This window comes from Odocoileus virginianus, chromosome 17 (assembly GCF_023699985.2).
Source record: "Odocoileus virginianus isolate 20LAN1187 ecotype Illinois chromosome 17, Ovbor_1.2, whole genome shotgun sequence".
NCBI classification, from domain to species: domain Eukaryota; kingdom Metazoa; phylum Chordata; class Mammalia; order Artiodactyla; family Cervidae; genus Odocoileus; species Odocoileus virginianus.
This window is the reverse complement of record NC_069690.1, coordinates 20,974,728-20,995,555: the sequence shown is the minus strand read 5'-3', so window position 1 is coordinate 20,995,555 and position 20,828 is coordinate 20,974,728. Positions and strand designations below refer to the sequence as shown.

Genomic DNA, 20,828 nt, shown 5'->3' with positions numbered 1-20,828 from the left:
TTTAATCCTCACAGCAGCCCTGATCAGAAGGCATTAATACCCCCATTTTAAAAATGAAAAAAAACCGATGCTGAGAAAAATAATATAACTTGCCCTAGGTCACAGAATTTATCGGAGCTAGAATTTGAACTGGGGCCTATCTCTAAGGTACTATCTCCAAGCCAAGCTCTATCCACTACCCGAGGCTTTGATTTCAAATCTCAAAAGCACCATACACATCTGTGGTGTCACAATGACTGCTCAGATTCACTTTCTTTCCAGCTTAAAGAAAGACATCATGGGTATGGATGGGGTCTTTTGCCTTCTTCCCTGTAACTTGAGCTTTTAACCTAAGAACTGTATAAGCATTTAGGGGGAGCCATGTGAAATATTGCTGGGAGTGCCACCAATATGAAAAACCATGTGGGAATACAGACTACTTCAGAGCGATGGCAATAGAGGGAAAGATTAAAACACAGAGGGAAAAACCACACTGCGGACCAAGCTTAGGTATGGATGACCAAGGCTGTTTTTCCTGGTGGATCTGCAGGCAGCATTCACAGAAATGGTATTTTAATTGGAAAGTACAGGAGTCATGGCTCCAGAAGAGGAAGACAGTAGTCAGAAAAAGTGGGCAAGAGGATGAGAGGGGGCGAAGCAGCTTAAGACCCCAGGTAAGTTAGGTGAAAAGACAGCCTTCAGAATGGGAGAAAATAATAGCAAATGAAGAAACAGACAAAGGATTAATCTCAAAAATATATAAGCAACTCCTACAGCTCAATCCAGAAAAATAAATGACCCAATCAAAAAATGGGCCAAAGATCTAAACAGACATTTCTCCAAAGAAGACATACAGATGGCTAAGAAACACATGAAAAGATGCTCAACATCACTCATTATCGGAGAAATGCAAATCAAAACCTCAATGAGGTACCATTACACGCCAGTCAGAATGGCTGCTATCCAAAAGTCTACAAGCAATAAATGCTGGAGAGGGTGTGGAGAAAAGGGAATCCTCTTACACTGTTGGTGGGAATGCAAACTAGTACAGCCACTATGGAGAACAGTGTGGAAATTCCTAAAAAAACTGGAAATAGAACTGCCATTTGACCCAGCAACCCCACTCCTAGGCATACACACCAAGGAAACCAGATCTGAAAGAGACACGTGTACCCCAATGTTCATCGCAGCACTGTTTATAATAGCCAGGACATGGAAGCAACCTAGATGCCCGTCAGCAGACGAATGGATAAGGAAGCTGTGGTACATATACACCATGGAATATTACTCAGCCATTAAAAAGAATTCATTTGAATCAGTTCTAATGAGATGGATGAAATTGGAGCCCATTATACAGAGTGAAGTAAACCAGAAAGATAAAGACCAATACAGTATACTAACACATATATATGGAATTTAAAAAGATGGTAACGATAACCCTATATGCAAAACAGAAAAAGAGACACAGATGTACAGAACAGACTTTTAGACTCTGTGGGAGAAGGCGAGGGTGGGATGTTCAGAGAAAACAGCATTGAAACAAGTATACTATCAAGGGTGAAACAGATCACCAGTCCAGGTTGGATGCATGAGACGGGTGCTCAGGGCTGGTGCACTGGGAAGACCCAGAGGGATGGGATAGAGAGGGAGGCGGGAGCGGGGATTGGGATGGGGAACACATGTAAATCCATGGCTGATTCATGTCAATGTATGGCAAAAACCACTACAATATTGTAAAGTAATTAGCCTCCAACGGATAAAAATAAATGGGAAAAAATAATAATAATAATAAAATAAAAAAAAAAACCCAGGAAGTTAGAGAACTTGTTCATCCAAGGGCACATGCAAGCTTCCCAGGTGGTGCTAGCGGTAAAGAACCTGCATGCCAGTGCAAGAGACATCAAGAGACGTGGGTTCCATCCTTGGGTCGGGAAGATCCCCTGGAGGAGGGCACAGCAGCCCACTCCAGTATTCTTGCCTGGAGAAACGTATGGACAGAGGCGCATGGCGAGCTATAGTCCACAGGATCACAAAGAGTCAGATATGACTGAAGCGATTTAGCACACACACACCCCTTCCTTATGACTGGGGCAGGGGGGTTGGCTCTGGTGTGGTCAGTGAGGTTGGAGAGCCAAGCTCTGGCTTGAGCACACCTGGGAGATGGGTTCCACACAGGTATACGGAGCAGATAAATAACTACATGGAGGATACTGCGAACAAGTTTCTCATGGCTGTAGAAAGCAGTTACAGACATGGGAACAGGGCGGCTCCAATAAACCCTGCGGTGTTAGGTTAGAATTGGAGTTACTGGCATAGACTGATGGGTTTAAATATATAAATAGGTATAAGAGGGTAAAAATATACATAGATATACACATACATGTATGTCTTAGCTCTCTCAGCTTGGAGGGCCTAGAAGCATGATATTCAAGCAGTAATGAACATACCTGATGACCAGCACTTAGTTTCTAAACATTTCCCGCCAAGGGAACAAGGGATCCTGGAAAAATGGATGACTCCAGGGCTGGGTTAGGAAAGTACAAGATGAGCCTGGTGTATTTTGCTGTGCCAGAAAGAAAGTGCTCAAAAAACACTAGGGGCATACAAAAAGGATGGAAAACCACCTGGAAGGGCCAAGTCAAGGGCAATTTGACCATTAAAACAAATAATGATGGATCCTGGAAGAGGAGGACATTAGTGGAAAAACTGGTAAAATCCAAATAAGGCCTGCAGTTAAGTTACTAGTACTGTATCAGTGTTAACCACCTGGTTTTGATGATAACTATACTACAGTTATGTAAGATGCGAACATGGAGGAGTTTGTGAGAGGGAAAATGGAATATCTGCACTATTTTTGAAATTTTTCTTAGGTCTAAATTTATTCCAACATAAAGTTAAAAGATAAAAAGATAGTAATGGCTATAAACCCAATGGATAAAACAGGAATCCACATGTCCATGTTGATATAAATAAATGGAGAAAAGAGAAACCTATTTCTTAAAACAGAAGAAATGCAGAAGAAATGATGGGATTAGAAAAATAATTACTTGGCAACTCTCTTAGTAATAAAGGATTCAGACAAATGTCATTAATGGATGGTAAAATAAGTAAGTGAAATATGAGAAAAAAGCTATTTATATGGGTTCATGGTTAGGTAATTAACACTTATTAAACACTTATTAATTAACCTGGCTGATACCATCTAAACCAAGTAGTAAAACTGAGCAGCACAAGTTATGAGACACGTTGACACTGTATGTCTCGTGATAGAAGTCACTGAGAAAAACACAGCACCACTTCTGTATGAATCATGACTCACGAGGCTGCATCAGTCAGAACCAGACTGAGGGACATTCCACAAAGTAACTGGCCTGCACTCATCAAAAATTTTCAGGCTATGGAAGATAAAGAAAGAATAAGTTATTTTTCTGGATGGAACCAAAGAGTTGTGACAAATAAATGGACTTTGGATCTATAAAACACAGGACTGGGACAAATGGGGAAAGAGAATGGGGTCTATGGATTCAACGCAAGTGCGGGGTCAACGCCACCTTCGTGGTTGTAATGACTACACTGTGGCTATGTGGGGCTGTCCAGGTGGCTCAGTAGTAAAGATCCACCTGCCAATGCAGGAGACATGGGTCCAGTACCTGGGTGGGGAAGATGCCCTGGAGAAAGGAATGGCAACCCACTCCAGTATTCTCGCCTGGAAAACTCCATGGACAGAAGGGCCTGGTGGGCTACAGGCCATAGGGTCACAAAAGAGTCAGACACGACTTAAGAGACTAGTAAATAAACAAACAAAAACCATGTGTATATATATATGAGAATGTGTCTGTCTGTGTCTGCTCAGGGGTGGGAGGGACAGCTGTTAATGGAAGAATCTGGGTGAAGAATACACAGGAGCTCTCTGTACAATTCTTGGAACTCTTCTTAAGGTTAGAAGTTAATTCAAAACAAATGGTAAGCAACGTCTGTTTACAGAGAAACTCTAGGCTTGACCAGCTAGAAGCGATGGCAGGCTCTATTTCAACAAAAGCTATTACAGAGAACTCAGGAGAATGGGCAGAAATGGAGTCACTAATAATTTCTCAGCCTGAAAATGTCACTGAATGGAGTGAAGAAAAACTGGTTATGGAGAGACATCGCTTCTGCAAGAGTCGGCCAAAGAAAATGACTACATCTCCAAGAGTAGAAGAGATACAACTAACTTCCTCCTTGGACATAAACAAAAACTGAGAAACCGGCTCAGGGCACAGGAGGACAGCTCAGCCCAGCCGGGTGAGAGGTGACTTCAGGACAGCCCCACTCCTGCCTCCTCCCGGGCACCGGCTCCGCGGTCCTCCTGCTGCTGCTGGGCCCTGGGCTGGGGCAGGTGCTGCCAGGACTCTCCCCGGCAGGGAGGGCGCTACGGGGATGAGAGTGGACCCCACGCCAGGCTCAACAGAGAGCTGGCAGCACCGACCAGGCCACCCAACCACCTGAGAGTCTGGAACAGGATTGCCAGAAGGGCAGGGCAGACACGGCTCCCGAGCCCTGTTTTCTTCCGCTAGGTGCTGACACGTTGTGTCGTTTCACCCTTGCCGCTAATCCTGCGATGGGGGCTTTATACACTTACTGTAGAGGGTGCAAAACAGACTCGGAGAGGTGAGGACCGGAGCTGGAGGCCCGAGGAGGGGGCGTGCAGGGCTCGGATGCAAGTGCAGGTCTGGCTGGCACCCAGGCCCATGCTCTTTCCACTACCTTGGGTTGGGTCTCTGTCCTCTGGGAGCGTGTGAATGGCCTCAGGTTTTCCTCCTTGCAGAGCTACAACAGGAGTAGTGATTTGCCCCCAGTCAGTGTCCACCTGAGTTCCTTCCCCAGTCTTGGGATTCTCTGACTTCAGGAAGGACTTTGAAGAACCCCTTGAAACTATACTCAAAATAGTGTGTGGGTTCACATGGTTTTTTGTTTTTTGTTTTTTGTGGCAAGAGGGCCTGTGGTTTTTGTTGGTTCTCAGAGGGGTCTATGACTCAAGGTTATGGTTTAGGCTGCTTTAGGCATTATTCTGTCTGATGCTCTCCTGTAACAGACGAGGAAATGGGTTTCTTGAACTTGATTTCCTGCTCCCAGCTTTTGTTGCTTGTTCTGGAGCGAGCGCAGCCCAGCCTACGCAGCTCTCCTACGAGAAGCTTCCGCTACTGCCCTTGTGCTGTGGACGCGTCCTGGCGAGGCCAGGCGGCAGGCTGAGGGGCCAGCCCTGCATTTTTCAGAGAGAAATGGAGAGTCCCTAAGGAAGGGAGGGCTGGCCCTTCGCCCAAAGTCTCATGAACAATGAGTGTGCTTTATATGAATTGAGGCCATGTGAGAAGAGTGAATCCCAGGATGACACCAGATAATCCACAAAATGACTCTTTTTTTTCTTAAGGCTGGATAGGTTTGGGGAAACCACATGGTTATCTCAGATACGCACTTTAAACCCTAGACTCAACAGCTTTCAAGCCTTTCTAAAATTAAGAATTTGGATTGATAAGAGAAGATAGGGGTTTGGTCCCTAGTAGTCATACAGGTGGATTACTTCAAGACCTGTTCATCTAACAGGCAAATAGCAGCTCCTTTTTCCTGCCCTGCAGAGGTGTCTTATTAGTAATCCTGAAAAAAACTTTGTGAATGCAGAAGACAGGGTGTTTAAAAAAAACAAAAATGGTAATAGTAACTATTTAACAGAGGAGGAAATGACTTCTTAAACTTGATTTTAGTAGTCTGCCCTTTTGCATGCCTATGGATGTAAGCCAAATGGATACAAAGCAGGAGGAAAACAGGCTTTACAAGGCAAAAGATGTCAAGGCAACTTTTTTTTTTTTGCTGGGTAGGTGGCAGGGAGGAGGTTGTTTTTGTTAACATAGAAGCTCTTTCACAAATTAATTTTCTGGGGTCTTAATATGTAATGTGTAATATGATTACAAAATTTTGTAATCAATGAAGGAAAGAATAGAAGCAATCTATCACCAATTCAATGGTCATAAGTTTGAGCAAACTCTGGGAGACAGTGAAGGACAGAGGAGCCTGAGGTGCTGCAGTCCATGAGGAGTCGCAAAGAGTCAGACATGACTTGGCGAATGAACAACAACAAAAAATCAAATAGTTGAAGAACAGTAACATTCTAGGTAAGACACAAATACCCACTTGAAATGTTCTCTTAATTTTCTGGTCTACCCTTGGAATATACTTTTAAGTAAGAATGTGCTAAAATGAAAGAAGCATTAAAAAAAAAGAGGGGGAGGGACTAGACTTTAGGACCTAAGTGCTTTCCCAGAGAACTCCCCTCAAGGAGTTTCTCAGAGCTGCTGTTGTTCCTGTGTGAGCCACTGTCTGGTCCTTCTAAACATATACTTTAGGCTACAGGGCCTCTTCCTGAAGCCTGGACCAGCCTGCCTCCAGTCAGTTCAACCTGTTTCAGAAACCCGGCCTTTACAAAATCTGCCTTCCATTGTAGAAGGGCCTTCCACAGTTGCTCTGCCTGTGGACAGAGATTCAGGGATGAGGAGGGGTCCCTGTCCTATGCATAAAAGTGGATACTGGAACATGACCACACTCTTCTGGCTGTGAGAGCACTCATGACCATATTCAACTGGCTGTGGTTGTACTGGGCTGCTTGATAAGCATTTTCTGGAGCCTCTGCATTTGCAAAAAGCATATATATTAAATGGATGATAATCCATCAAAGAAAATAAGAAGCCATCAGTCCAAACAGACAAAAACAAACCAACCAACAAGTGGGGGAGAAGAGGAAGCTCTTCCTTCTAGTAGAATCCCAATGAGTAAATGTAGCAGAAATGATAGAAACCCACAGTGTTTGGCAAACACTACAGTAATCACTGTGTCAGGCGGGAATTGTCAAGACATGTGACAGTGAGGGGCGAAGTGACAAGACGGGGGATATTTACAAGGTCCCAAAGTATCCCCCCACAAGATACTTAGTATAAAGCAAAAATGCAGCTTTACTGGGGAAAAGCTGGCAGATACCACTTAAGCAACTGGTCAAGGTCAACCTCGGCAGGAACAGGACAAAGCCACGTGAGGTGCCCCCTCCTGACATCGTGCGCTGGGCAATGAGAAGGACACAGTGTCACATCTGCAGTACTCTTGCCCAAAACACAGAATCTGGATGCAATCAAGAGGAGACACCACAAACAGAAATTGAGGGCTCTGGACGAAGCTGGTCAAACACTTTTCAAGAGTGTCAAGGTCATGAAAGACAAAGAAGAGGCTGAGGAACTGTTCAAGCTTAAAAGGGACTAAGGAGACCTGACAACTAAATGCATGACTGGGTCTTGGACCAGAGGAAGGACATTTAGGGGAGAATGGCACCTTCCTGATTTTGATAACTGCGGTTCTCTAAGCTGCTACCATTCTCTGGGGGCTTCCCAGGTGGTGCAGTGGTAAATACCCCGCCTGCTAATACAGGACACATGGGTTCAATCCCTGGGTCAGAAGATCCCCTGGAGAACAGATGGGCAACCCACTCCAGTATTCTTGCCTTGGAAATCCCATGGATAGAGGAGCCTGGTGGGCTACAGTCCATGGGATCACAAAGAGTCAGACCCAACTTAGAAACTAAACCACCACCACCATTCTCTGGACAAAGGATATATGAGAATTCTTTTATAACTTTCTGATGAATCTAAATGATTTTAAAATGAAAAGTTAAATTATACTTGAAAACATATATATTAGAGTTCAGGCTTTCAGTCTCCACTTTTCAGCACCTGATATCATAAAGCCTGGCAGATTGACAGGCAGACGTAAAGGGCTCAGTGCCCATCTCGGAAATAGGCACTGGGACCTGTTTAGGAGCGCCTTAGAGTCCCATTCAGGCTTCTGAGATTTTCAGACATAACACATTATAACACTCAAAAGACCAAAAAGTATCCTTAACAGCTTTCCAGGGAGGGTCACAGGCATGCCAAGTCCCTCCTTCAACGTCTAGAACGAGCTGTGCACTTGTTAGGCCCCTCCCTGACTCAAGGAGGGAGAAATGGCAGGAGAAAGCAGCAAAATGGTTGTCACTCACTTGTCCTGGGACTCAATATACACGTAGAGATGCGGCTCAAAACACTTGGAAACAATGCCATGAAATGGATTGTCTGGGGCTTTAGGCTTCTTAGGCTGTAAAGGAAAAAAAGAGAGAAAAGGAAAGAAAAAAAAAAACTCTATGCTTGAGCCATCTTTGAAAATTTTCCAGCAGTTTCAACAAAAACATCTCTTCAAAGTTCACTTCTAACTTACAGAAAAGAAGCACGCAGTGTAACTAGACTAGGACCATGTCCTGTATTATAATTCATGCCAGCGTGTGAATAATAAACCAGCTTTGTTGGCATCATTTATGTGCTCTGTGCAGTGAAAGATTTACAGCTACTGTGATAACACATGCATTTTCAATTTGGAAGTTCTTCATCATCTGACTGATGTTTCAAAAATGCAAATTCTTGCTAATAATCAGCACCTTATAGCTGGGCAGTGCCTTGGAATGTCTAAAGTACTTTTACACAGTCTAGTTTTGAAAGCCTCCATTTACTGCTTGTTATTATGGGCCAAGCACTTTGATACGAAATAACATCTCATCTACTCCTCACAACAACCCTCAATGTAGGAATTATTACTACTATTTTAAACTAAAAGAAGGGCTTCCCTGGTGGCTCAGCCGGTAAAGAATCCGTCTACAGCGAGGGAGACCTGGGTTGGGAAGATCCTCTGGAGAAGGGAAAGGCCACCTGCTCCAGTATTCTGGCCTGAAGAATTCCATGGACTGTATAGTCCATGGGGTGGCAAAGAGCTGGACACGACCAAGCGACATTCACTTTCACTACACCTAAAGAAAGGGAGGCACAGAAGGTGTTAGCAGCCTGCCCCCAGGTACAGGATGAAGTTTCCTATCTCCTAAAGGGGAACGCTTTCTATTAGATCACTGCTGTCACTGTAACGCTTCCTGACTGCTGAATTTCATCAACAAATAGGAAACAACAACAACAACAACAAGGGTAGGGAGCCAACACAGGGTTGCTAACTTTTTACTTTGCTACTTTACACTCTCGATATTCTCGCCACAAGTTCCTAAAAGAGTATTTTATACCTAAACCTTTTAAAAGAGAAAATAGCTGCATAAAGGCAGTTCTTGCCACGAAGAGACAGTTAGTTGGTGACCTTATACCAAGATAGAAAGAAAGATAGGTAGGTAGACAGGCTGGCTGTTTTATCTGTATTTTTTGCCTTGCACCAGTGAAAACATGGATCAGCCCTGGTCCCCAGTTGATGCTGGGAAAACTGTATCTGATAAAAAGGTTATCTGGGCAGGAAAGCATTTAAAAACTACTCTTTGCTACTAAATTCCCTTTCAAAACATCTAAAAAATAAACAAGATCTTCCTACATATTTCTGTTCCTAAAAAAAGAAAAGCCAATTCTATCTATGTTTTGTTTGTGGGCATTTAAAAATAGATACAGGTCTCTGAGGCTTTGCTGGGGTTCATACAGGGGTACAATTTGGATATAAATCTTCTAGTAATTAAAAAAAAAACCTGAAATACTTAAAAACATCTGTAAAAACTGGTAATGATCACCCAAAATTAAATGTCAACTGTAGACATATCCCATTTAATCTCATACCTAGCTCTATTCCCTTTTCACCTTCTAAGAATTCCGTATCTTTATTTATTTGGCAGGATTTGAAGAAACTCTGGTCCTTCCTAAGACTAACTATAGTCTGGGCTCTTTTCTCTTACCATCCAGAAGCCACTGCCAAAGTCAGGCCTTAGGCTGAGACTGTGAGAGGCTGTGGGCTTCCCAGGTGGCACCAGTGGTAAAGAAGCCCCCTCCAATGCAGGAGATGTAAGAGACGCAGGTACAATCCCTGGATCAGGAAGATCCCCTGGAGGAGGGCACGGAAACCCACTCCAGTATTCTTGCCTGGAGAATTCCATGGATAGAGGAGACTGGCGGTTGCATGGGGTAGCAAAGAGTTGGACATGACTGAAGTGACTTAGCACGTAAGAGCGGGTTAATCTGAGTTTAAATTGGCTAGATCCAAAGTTCTACTTCATTTCATAGATACCTTAGGGGTTTTTCTACATTTCCATTAGTTTAGAATGAGGGATCTGTGATGCAGTATGATGACTGTGAAGGTGTGGTCCTTATCTGTTTTACATTTTCCAGGTCAGTTACTTATACTTCAAAATTTGTTATTCTTTTCAATAAAGTGATCTGATAAACGAACAGAGAAATGTGATTTAACTTGTCTAACATTTTTAGGATTAGATATCCTGAAATATCCTGATTTTAACACTGCCACACAGCATGTGCACGGGCATGCTCAGTTGTGTTCGACTCTGCGACTCCAGACTGTAACCTGCCAGGCTCCTCTGTCCATGGAATTCTCCAGGCAAGAATACTGGAGCTGGTTGCCATTTCCTTCTCCAGGGGATCTTCCCCACCCAGGGATCCAATCCCTGTCTTTTCTGTCTCCTGCACTGGCAGACAGGTTCTTTACCAGCTGAGCCACTGGGGACCCAGATATCCTGATTTTAGAACTGGAAAATAAGACCACAATACCCAGATACCCTTTCATTAACTAAAATGCAATCTTCATAAATATTATAATTATTCCCTTTATTTATATTTTTTCCCCTGACAAAAATATTCAAGTCTGTAGGATAGCTTCTGGAAATTATAAATGGGAGTTTGTATAATATAGAATATTGTCATGTTTTAAATCAACATGTGTATTTTGTATCTGGCTTTATGTATTTACTAATTACAGTGTGCTTTCCCAACAATTTACAGCGTTTTAATTTATCACTTTTGGATCACATTATAACATTTAAATAAGTCTATAAATGAGATATCGCATTGGTGTTAAATTTTCTGATTTTGACCTGTGGTGATTTTAGTGAATACCTCTCTTTAGTGAGTATCTTAAATGAATGTGTTTCCTAGAAAGGAAATACATACTGAAATACTCAGAGACAGAGGGCATGATACTTATAAACTTACTTGTTCTGAAAGAGAAAGTGACAGAGGGAGGGAGAATAAGAGACAGAAGAGAGAGAGGGAGGGGAGAAAATGGTAAAGTGAATGTAGCAAAATAGTAAAAACTAGTGAACTCAGGTGAAAGATATTTGGGAGTTCCTAGTAATATTTTTAAAACTTTCCCTAAATTTGACATTATTTTTTTTAAAAAGAGAAAAAGGTTTCAAATAACAATAAAAAACATGGCAGATAATCCCAGGTATAGCAGAGGAGCATTTTGAGAAATGGCACATCACCAGCAGCTGGAACCACACTGTGTGGCAACAGAGACATCCACACCTGAGTGAAAAACGAGCTTAGCATCAACATCCTGGTTTTGATAACGTGCTGTAGCTATGGGAGCCATCAGCACTGAGGGAAGCTGAGAGATGGGTATCCAGGACTTCTCTGTGAAACTTTTTATGAGTCTATAATTATTCTCAAATAAAAAGTTTTTTTTTTTAAGTGGTTCAGAGGAACTTCCTGGTAGTCCAGGGGTTAAGACCTCCCCTTCCAATGCAAGGAGGTGTGGGTTCGATCCTTGGTTGGGGAGAGAAGATCCCACATGCCTCCTGGGCAAAACACCAAAACATAAAACAGAAGCAATACTGTAACACATTCAATAAAGACTTTAAAACTGGTCCACATCAAAAAGCTCTTTAAAAAAAAAGGTAGTTCAGCAGAGTTAAGACTCCAAAGGCGAAGAAATTTGGGGAATATCTTTACCTATTTATTTTGCTTATATTTTCCTTTTTATGTATGCACAAAATGATATGTGATTAAAATGTATGGATGAATCTAAAGAGCTTATTCAGATAGAGATTCCAATGACTAGGGAGTATGGCTGCCTGATATTTCAACAAACTCACCCTGACCGTCTTCCTGGGGACCCAAGTTTGATGAGGCCCCACAGACGCCTCTGGCTGTGGCTCCGAGAGCCAGCCGCACAGTCAGACACCACAGGTGGCCTGAACCCCTGCGGGTGACTGCTCCACCCAGCCTCTGCCCTCCAACGACACTCCCAGCGGACAGGAGGGACCTATAGCCATAGTCATAGCTCCTTGTCCTCCTACCGAGCTTTCAGTGTGATTTGGAAGCAAGAGGGGAGCAATGGGAGGGACTGCCTCAAACCTGTTATTTTTTAACTCCCACCTGCCTCCTGCCTCTGGCTGCCTGAATATCTGTGTTCATATTTAGATGCTACAGGCTAGAACTGCAGCTCAAGTTGGTGTCTCCCTTTGCACCTTCCAGCTCCCTAAAGGGCTGCTTCTCAGCTTAAAGAATATACTAAAGTCGTTTAGCAGTAGCACTCGGGCTGGACTTCGGAGTGTGTGAATTCTGTCCAAAAACTGCAGATGTTTAAGCTATTTCCTCCTGGAGTTTGATGGAATAATAAAAGGTTACTGTTGTCACAGTAAGGAGGTCTGCAGCTGGTCCCATTTCCTTTTATTACGATCCAATGTAAACAGATTAAATCTTAACTGCTCGGATCACCAGAAGGGTACATTTTAAAGCCAGAGATTCCTTATTTCTTCTCTTTCTTTTATACTCTGAGGACCCTCAGTCCTCCTTCAGATGCCATTTTTTAATCATTGGGAACATGTTGGCAACAGACTGCTCGAACTAAATACCTCTTCTCAAGTTCACGCTTCCTGCTCTATAGTCTCATCTTGAGGGCCTCTGTTTGCTGACTGCAGTGATGCCAACAGGCTGGCTAACCCAGGACAACTACTGGTCCCCTTGCCCTGGCCGAGCTCACCACCGGCATCTCGTGCGCTTCCCCCTGAAGCCCCACCTGGCTCCTCCGCTTCCTGTGAGCCCAACTTCAGAAGCCAGCGAGTGACTGGGAAGTAGGGGGGTGGGGATGGGGGTGGGGGGTGGGTCCTGGAGCTCCCACCTAATCAACCACAAGTGGGATGGTGCTGGAGAGACGGTAGGAGGTTGGGGACGCAGACAAGGAGGCATTAGTCACTGCTGTGTCAGTTTTATTACTAAAAAGGAACAGCCCGTGAAACTGAGGGTGGATCATCTAGTCCAGCGGTTTTCAGTAGTTTTTTTAGGACCATTTTTAAAGTCTTCACTGAATTTTTTACAACACTGCTTCTGTTTTATGTTTTGTCTTTTTTGGCCGAGAGGCATGTGGGATCTACCTTCCTGATCAGGGATTGAACTTGCACCCGTTGCATTGGAAGCTGAAGTCTTAACCACTGGACCACCAGGGAAGTCTTAGTACTTTCCTTTTGAACATACCTAGAACCCCTGATCCAAAAGTAATTTTACCTGGGAGTCCATGAAAAAAGTGACTCAAAACAGAACTGATTTGGAGGGACTTAGAGCTCTGGTCTCCTTCCAGCTCCCCACAGTGACATGTGACAGGGCACCAAGGAATATAACTGGAAAACCACTGGCTCCCTTTAAACAGGAAGAAACAAGGGAAGTCCAGTGAGAAAAGTACCTGCCTAAGGTCACACAGCCAGCTGATGGCAAACCAGAGTCTGGTATCCTCTCCATCACGTGACTCTGCTCTACCCCATGCACCGGTGTTCTGTGTCCTTAGAATGAGCAGGTCTTCATCCTTAAGACAAGCTTAATCTCAAGCTTCCAGGATGAGCAAAAAGTTCCACAAGAAAGAAAAAAAAAGTTACCCGACAAAACTGATTTTGTAGCTCGTGGGGAACTCTATCATAATCCGGTTTTGTGACACCCAGAGATGACTGGCTAATGGGATAGTTTTCCACAGCACTGGGAGCATCTGAGTGTTCAGCTACGTGATTCTGGATATGACAGTGGCAGCCATGTACACTGGGGAGACAGGAGGGCCCTGAAAACAGCCCAACTATAGAAGGCCAGCTCAGAGGGTGTAGATACCCGAGCTCGGGTGGAGGATGGGCTCCACACCTGGACTCTTCTTTCTCATCCCAGTCCTTCTTCCCAAAATGTGAGAGACACATTTCTTTCTTTTTTTGGCTGTGTTGAGTGGCATGTAGGATCTTAGTTCCCAGACCAGGGATCAGTCCTTTGATCCCTGCACTAAAAGCATGAAGTCTTAACCAATGGACCACCAGGGAAGTCCCTGAGAGAGGCATTTCTTTAGTTCAGAGAAATCTTTGTTTTCTCCTAGCCTAGCTGATATGATGGCTTTAAATCAATCACGTTTAATCTTGTAGATATCTGGGATATGGCCTCAGGGCATCTCTCCAGTTTTCTCCTCCTCCTCAAGTCGCTCAGTCTGACTCTTTGCGACCCCATGGATTTTAATCTACTAGGCTCCTCTGTCCAAGGGATATTCTAGGCAAGTGTACTGGAGTGAGCTGCCATTTCCTTCTCCAGAGGGTCTTCCCAACCGAGAGATTGAACCTGGTTCTCCCGCACTGCAGACAGATGCTTTACCGTCTGAGTCACCAGGGAAGCCCTTATTCATTCCCTTTTATTCATGGGATTCATTTCTAGGTCCTCCACTTTTCAGGGCGACATCACAGTGTGATGGAAAGAGCGCCAGGAAAGGAATTTTAGTCTCTGACTTCCAGACCTGGCTTCCAGTCCTTTCCCAGTTTCTTCACTTCCAAACTCTATAACCCTGGGCTATTCAGTGAGCCTGCCGCTCACAGAAATCCTATAAAAGGAGAGGCAGGCATGGGAAGGATGAAATAAAGTAAGGCCTATAGAAGACTTTTAAACTATAAAGCACCATAAAAATTTGAGGCATCCACATTATTATAATTATTTAATCAGTGGATCAGATACCTCTGATGGCATCACTTCAGAGCTGCTCCTGGGAATTCTGCTCTCTTGGCTCCTGCCAGGACTGTACACCTATCATCCCCCCTGGGCTAGGAACACAGGGTGAACTTCGATGTGCGTGGCTATGGGGTTCCCAGAACTGCTCCTCCCAGCCGGCCTCCCTTTCGGTGGTGTCTGGATCAAAATAATCCCATAAAATCATCCTCCAGCAGCCAAGTGTAGAAAATTAAAAAGAAGGCTCACTAATCCAGACAGGAAAAGTCCTGATTTATTGCTCTAACCTCTCGTGTCATAAAATGGCAATGAAACAAAAACACCATTCTCTGGAATGGAGGGAGAGGAAATTTAAGAGTTGGACAGAAAAAGCCGAAGGAAATGAAAGCGCTGGTGTGCTCTGAAAAGTAACTCCCCAAATATGCCATTGGTCCCCTTGGTGTTTTCAGGCCTCCCTGACAGCTTCCAGACCTAAGGTGCTTGGCTTCCGCTGAGTCGGAGTCTCTCCTGGCTGACGGGGGCTGCTAACTTCACCAGGGATCTTTCAGCCTCTCATGTCATCACCGGACGAGATCAGGGGACAACTAAAAGCTGGGTTGACAAATGCGAGAGATGATGAATGAGCCAGGGCAGAGTTTGGCCGCCCTGCCATACCCGCTGATCAAGTTTGGATGTGTTGGCCGGTGGTGGTGAGGCGACTGGAGAGCAGAGGGGTAGGGTGGGGTGCGGTGGGGCAGGAAGGACTGCTCTCTTACTCAGGTTTCTAAATGTGCTTTCAGATAAAGCCCTTCTAGAAAGACCACCAAAGTTGTAATCTCTGAATGTGGTCAACAGCCAAGGGATCATATTTAAGAATGAGCAGATCCATTTTCAGAAACAAACATTCGGCAGGCTGTGCGGGGGGGTGGGGGGTGGGGGGGGTGTGCAAACCAGACTTACTTGCTCTAAATCTCCTTTCTCCATCGCCAGTTCCTCCATCTCTGCTGCTGGCTCATCTTCCAGGAAGGGATTGGTGGAAGCAGGTGGAGATTCGAGTTTTTTCTGTTAATTAGATGTGAGAAACAGATGGGTGTTTTCTGAGTAGAGTCAACACCTTTCCCCACTGATATGACTTTTCAAGAATCTCCAAAAGCTATACCATACAAACTGATGGGCAAAAATGGAGACACCCTGGATCACATTCTCACCACCAGGCCTTCACACTGCTTTTTATAACTGGAGGATAATTTACAACACTGTGATGGTTTCTGCCACATATCAACATGAATGGGCCACAGGCATACATGTGTCCCCTCCCTCCTAAGCTCCCCCCTCTCCCCTCAGCCCACCCCTCCAGGTAATCACACAGCACCAGTTTGGTGCACTTCCGCATCACACATCAAACTCCCTCTGGCTCTTCCAGAAACCTTACTGCCCACCTGACCCTAATTGTGAGCTGCCTAAAACTCTCACTCATCCTTCAGTCTTCAAGTCAGAAGTCCCCTGTTCTGGGCAGCCATTTCCCACCTGGCAAGTCTTGTTTAGAAGCCTCCATCCCAACCTGGCATGTCCCCTAACCAGGTTATTTATTAAAATACTGCCAATTACTCATGTGTGTGTCTCCTCCCCACTAGGTTCTGTGACTTCAGGAATCATGTCTGTCTTCTGTCCTATCTCTGGTGCCTGGCCAGAGATCTCATATCTCTTCTGAAATATGAAGATGGGTTTGAATTAAAAAACAAAATCCAGAGCTAATCTTTTGTGTTCCAGATCATAACTTTTCTCTTCCCAATTAAGACCCATTACAGCACCCACAACAAGACCTCCTTGAGACAAATTACTCCCCAGCCCCTGAAAGTGACTTTTTTTTTTTCATTTTTCAAAAATACTTCTGAGCATGTATTAAAAACAAACAAACAAACATTTATTTGATTGCACTGGGTCTTAGCTGCAGCATGCAGGATTTTCAGTCTTTAGTTGTGGCACTCGACCTCTTTAATTGCCACATGTGGGATCTAGTTCCCTGATCAGGGATCGAACCTGGGCCCCCTGCATTGGGAGCACAGAATCTTAGCTACTGGACTACCGGGAAAGTCCTGTGACCACTCTTTCAAAACATCACTGACTGAGACCTCGGGCTAGTAGAAAGCTGGAGGCGGGAGATGTGGGTTTCAGCTCCAATGCTGTTGCACTGGCCCAGTCACCTAGCTTCTCTGAACCCCAGCAGCCTGACTGGCTGAATGACGAGGATAGAGTTACAGACTACTTGAAGGATTAAGTGTGATACAGCATGTGAAATGCTAGAAGAAGCACATGATACCTATTTACAATGATGATTCCAGTGCAACAACAGAATCGAGGTGGTGCTTTGGAATTTTTTCTTTTTTACAAATCTGACCTCAGAATGTTGTTTATGCCAAGGAGCTGGGTGTTCTGGCAGAAAGGGAACTCAGCAGACAAGCAGGATAAAGGGGATTGGCACGTGCTGGGGAAGAGGAAGAGGGGAGAGGAACGGCTCTCTTGAGACAAGAAGCTGGGTACAGAGGGAGTTTCTAAAAGTACTTGTGAGGCGACTTCCCTGGTGGTCCAGTGGCTAAGACTCTGAGCTCCCAATGCAGGGGCCCAGGATTGATCCCTAGTCAGGGAACTAGATTTCACATGCTGCAACTAAAGATACACATGCCACAATGAAGATCAACGCTCCCACGTGCCACAGCTAAGACCTGGCACAGTTAAACAAATTATTTTTTTAAATTTTCAAAAATAATAAAAGTCCTTGTGATAATTTGAGTGCAGCACTGATAATTCACTGCACTGATAATTCAGTGCAGCAGACTGAATTAATCCCTATGGCAAGAGGGATGGCAGACAGACCACAGTGTATGAATGACTCTGTCCGGTGCCAGGACATCAGCTGAAGATGTTACCGAGAAAACAATGAAAGAAGGAACCCAACAAACAACACAGAAAAATAAAAAATAAAACTTAAACACACACACACACACAAACCACACCCATGTCTGGTTTAAGCTTTAAGACAATTCCACTTACATCCATGTAAACTACTTAATTCTTCTTCTTGTTTTTTTTTATACTTAATTCTTGGCTAAAACACTTGGACATTATATGTAGCTGGACAGAGCCTTTGTGTATGAAGAAAGTCTTGTGATTAAGGCACTATATGTGCGTGCGTGCACACGCTCAGTTGCGTCCAACTCTTTGCAACCTTAAGGACTATGCCCCACAGGATCCCCTGTCCATGGAATTTTCCATGCAAGAATACCAGAGCAGGTTGCCTTTTCCTCCTCCAGGAGATCTTCCTGACCCAGGGATTTACCTGCATCTTGTGTCTTATGCATTGGCAGGTGGATTCTTTACCACTACGCCACCTGGGAAGCTTAATTAATGCATTAGCTCAAGGATATTAGGAGGAGAACAATGATTTTTGAGGCATCCTCTGAAGAAACAATATGGTGTAAGAACCCAGCAAACATTTCAAATGTATACCCTTTGAAATTTGGCTTGTTTGCCTGATATGGGGGGAAAAAAAAACCTCATAAATGTAAAGCAATTTAAATTTATTTTCAGAATTAGGCTATTTTTAGAAAGTAATGTTTCTTTGAAAGCCATATTTTTCTAAGTTTTAGTTGTCTCTGTGAGGGTTGCTGGTATTTTAGGGTGAGGGTGAAAAAGGGAATCTAAGCTTCAACAAGTTAAATTAGTTAATAGCACTGGATTCCTGATCCTACTGGGTCAAACTGGGTCTGGGGATCACACTGTTGAGCTGGCCCGCTATGATTCTGAGTCTTTCGGTCCTTTGGAGATGCGGAGAGCAAGTCAGCAACTGAATGCAAAGCTTTGTTCAAAATCGTTCAGCAATACAAACAGGATGTAAGTTTTTGAACCAAATATTCCTCATCTAGGCCTACCAGGGTTGATAATATGTTTCACAATTATATACAGGTAGGCCTCATTTTAAAAACAATGTGTTCTTGGGAATGTTGACAAAAGGGGATACTGGTGATGCGGACTGAGGGCGTTCCTAGGCTCCATGCTCACTGATGGGAGTATTCAATGGATGGAGGTAAGTCGTAAGAAGCAAACATAAAAGGCAGCATTGAAAAAGCAGAGAGATGTTCCAGGCAGTACAGTGTGGGCTACTTGTCTGATGTCACCGGGTCAGGAGATTCCCCACAGGAGAGATGTCCTTCCTATTCCCACGTCTGTCTCTATTAACAAACTGATAAGATTACTGGAGTCAGGGGCACTCAGGAACTTCCTGCTCATTCATGTGAGGCATATGCATTCCAACTGGGGACCAAGCTGATACCAGAAAAGCGACTCACCACTCCTCGACTTGAGAAAGGGATGCACTGGGCACCACGAGGAAAGCAGGGAGCGAGGTGGACTATGCTTGGTCCTGAGGGAGCTTACGGTCAAGTGGGACAGGCAGATTTAACCAGAGAATCACACAAGCGTGTGAGGAGGGCCATGCAGGAAAAGCAGAGGTTGTTATGAAAGGATGCAATGGAGGGTCACAGAACACCACCCTGAGGAAACAATGTTTGAGCCAGAACTGAAGGATGCTTCAGAGCTCGTGTGGGAGCGATGTGGGGTGTCCAGGGCTTTCTAGGCAAAGGGACTAGCAGGTGATGCCACCCATCCTGCAGTCGTGTGCTGAGCATCTGCTCAGCTCCAGGCACGCTCCTGGGCACCAGAGATCCAGCACTGAGCAAGATAAAGAAGGGAGGCGACGTGCTGAAAATACAGTGTGGGAACTGGGCTGGGCTGGGGGAAGTTCTTCACAAGGTGATCCTGAGGCAGGGACATGAGTAGAGACCTGAATGAGGAGAAGAAGCCGGCTGGGCCAAGACCTGGGGAAGAGCATTCTCCCCAGGGAGAGCCGGTGCAAAGGCTGGAGTGAAAGGAGCATGGTGGGGAGGGGCAGCGGGGCCCCCGGTCACACAGCCTGTTGTGGGCTGTGGGAACTGGGCAGTCACTGGGGGCTCTAAACAGGGCAGTGGAAGGATCCAGTTTTAGATTCTGAAGAGGCTGCTGCCAGGTGGGGCTGACACCAGAGTGGGCAAAGCTCGAGTGGTGGAGATGGAAAAAAGGAGCCACATCTGGAGCATCTTTAGAAGAGCAGACTCAAGGGACTTGGTGAGAGAGTGGATGTGATGGGGAAGGAAAGAAAGGAATCAAGGGAAAGGCGCTTTCTGGCCTGAGGAACTGTGTGGCTGGTGGGACCACTGACTGAGGGATGGGCCTGGGTTTGAGTCCAGGCTCTACCACTCGGGTATGTGGCTCAACTTCTCCATGCCTCAGCCCTTCCACCTGCAACGTGAAGGGATACGAACACCCACTGCACAGAGATGTAGAGACAGTTAATGAGGTGGCACACGTAAAGCATGACTGTGTATACGGAGCAGCTAGACACAACAGCCGGGGAAGTGCGGCATGCGGGGGCTGTCCTTAGTGTTTAACTGGGGTGCAAGTCACGAGGGCAGGACCGCGGCGTGCCCCTCAATACAGCGATGCTCAGTGGGGAATGGGAGAGGAGCACAGGGCTTAGAGGACTCATAAAAAGAATGTCCTTAATCACAAGTGAGATCTGTCCCTACTATTTCATCTCTTTGGGAGCTCTCCGGAAAATGAAAGCAATGCATCCATCAAATTACAAGGCAGAGGCCCGCTGGGCTTCACCCTTCTGCCCTAGTCTCCAACAAAGTCCTCCAAGTACCTCCTGGATCACCATCCCATTGGCAAATGTTATGCCACAGAACACTGAGAGGTGGACACAGATGCCTGCTACTGAAAGGGTCATGCTACTGCTATGATTAATTTGCTGTGATGAAAGAACCAGTCTCTGCAGGGAGCCATCACCAGCACAACTCAGCCCTGTGTGCAAGAGGCCCGCTGGCAGAGACAACCAAATCTGCCACTCACTCCTGCTCTGTGGCTGTCATAGACCACAGAGAATTACAAGTTGAGGTTTAAATTTTGAAGAACTCAAATGACATGTTCCATGAGCTCTGGGGCTGCTAAATGAAACCAAAAAATCTGCCAAGAAATGCACAACTTTCCAGTTTTGAA

At 44.9% G+C, this 20,828-nt stretch overlaps 1 protein-coding gene across 2 annotated transcripts in view; it reads right to left on the bottom strand.

The window, feature by feature from the left end:
• Positions 1–20,828, bottom strand: part of VPS53 (VPS53 subunit of GARP complex) — a 123,463-nt gene that overhangs the window by 48,590 nt on the left and 54,045 nt on the right. For both annotated transcript variants that reach the window (XM_020915440.2, XM_070478814.1), the window contains 2 exons: positions 15,696–15,797; positions 8,033–8,127 (listed from right to left, as the gene is read on the bottom strand). In XM_020915440.2, the coding sequence (XP_020771099.1) occupies positions 8,033–8,127; positions 15,696–15,797 (197 nt within the window). The remainder of the gene's footprint in view (positions 1–8,032; positions 8,128–15,695; positions 15,798–20,828) is intronic.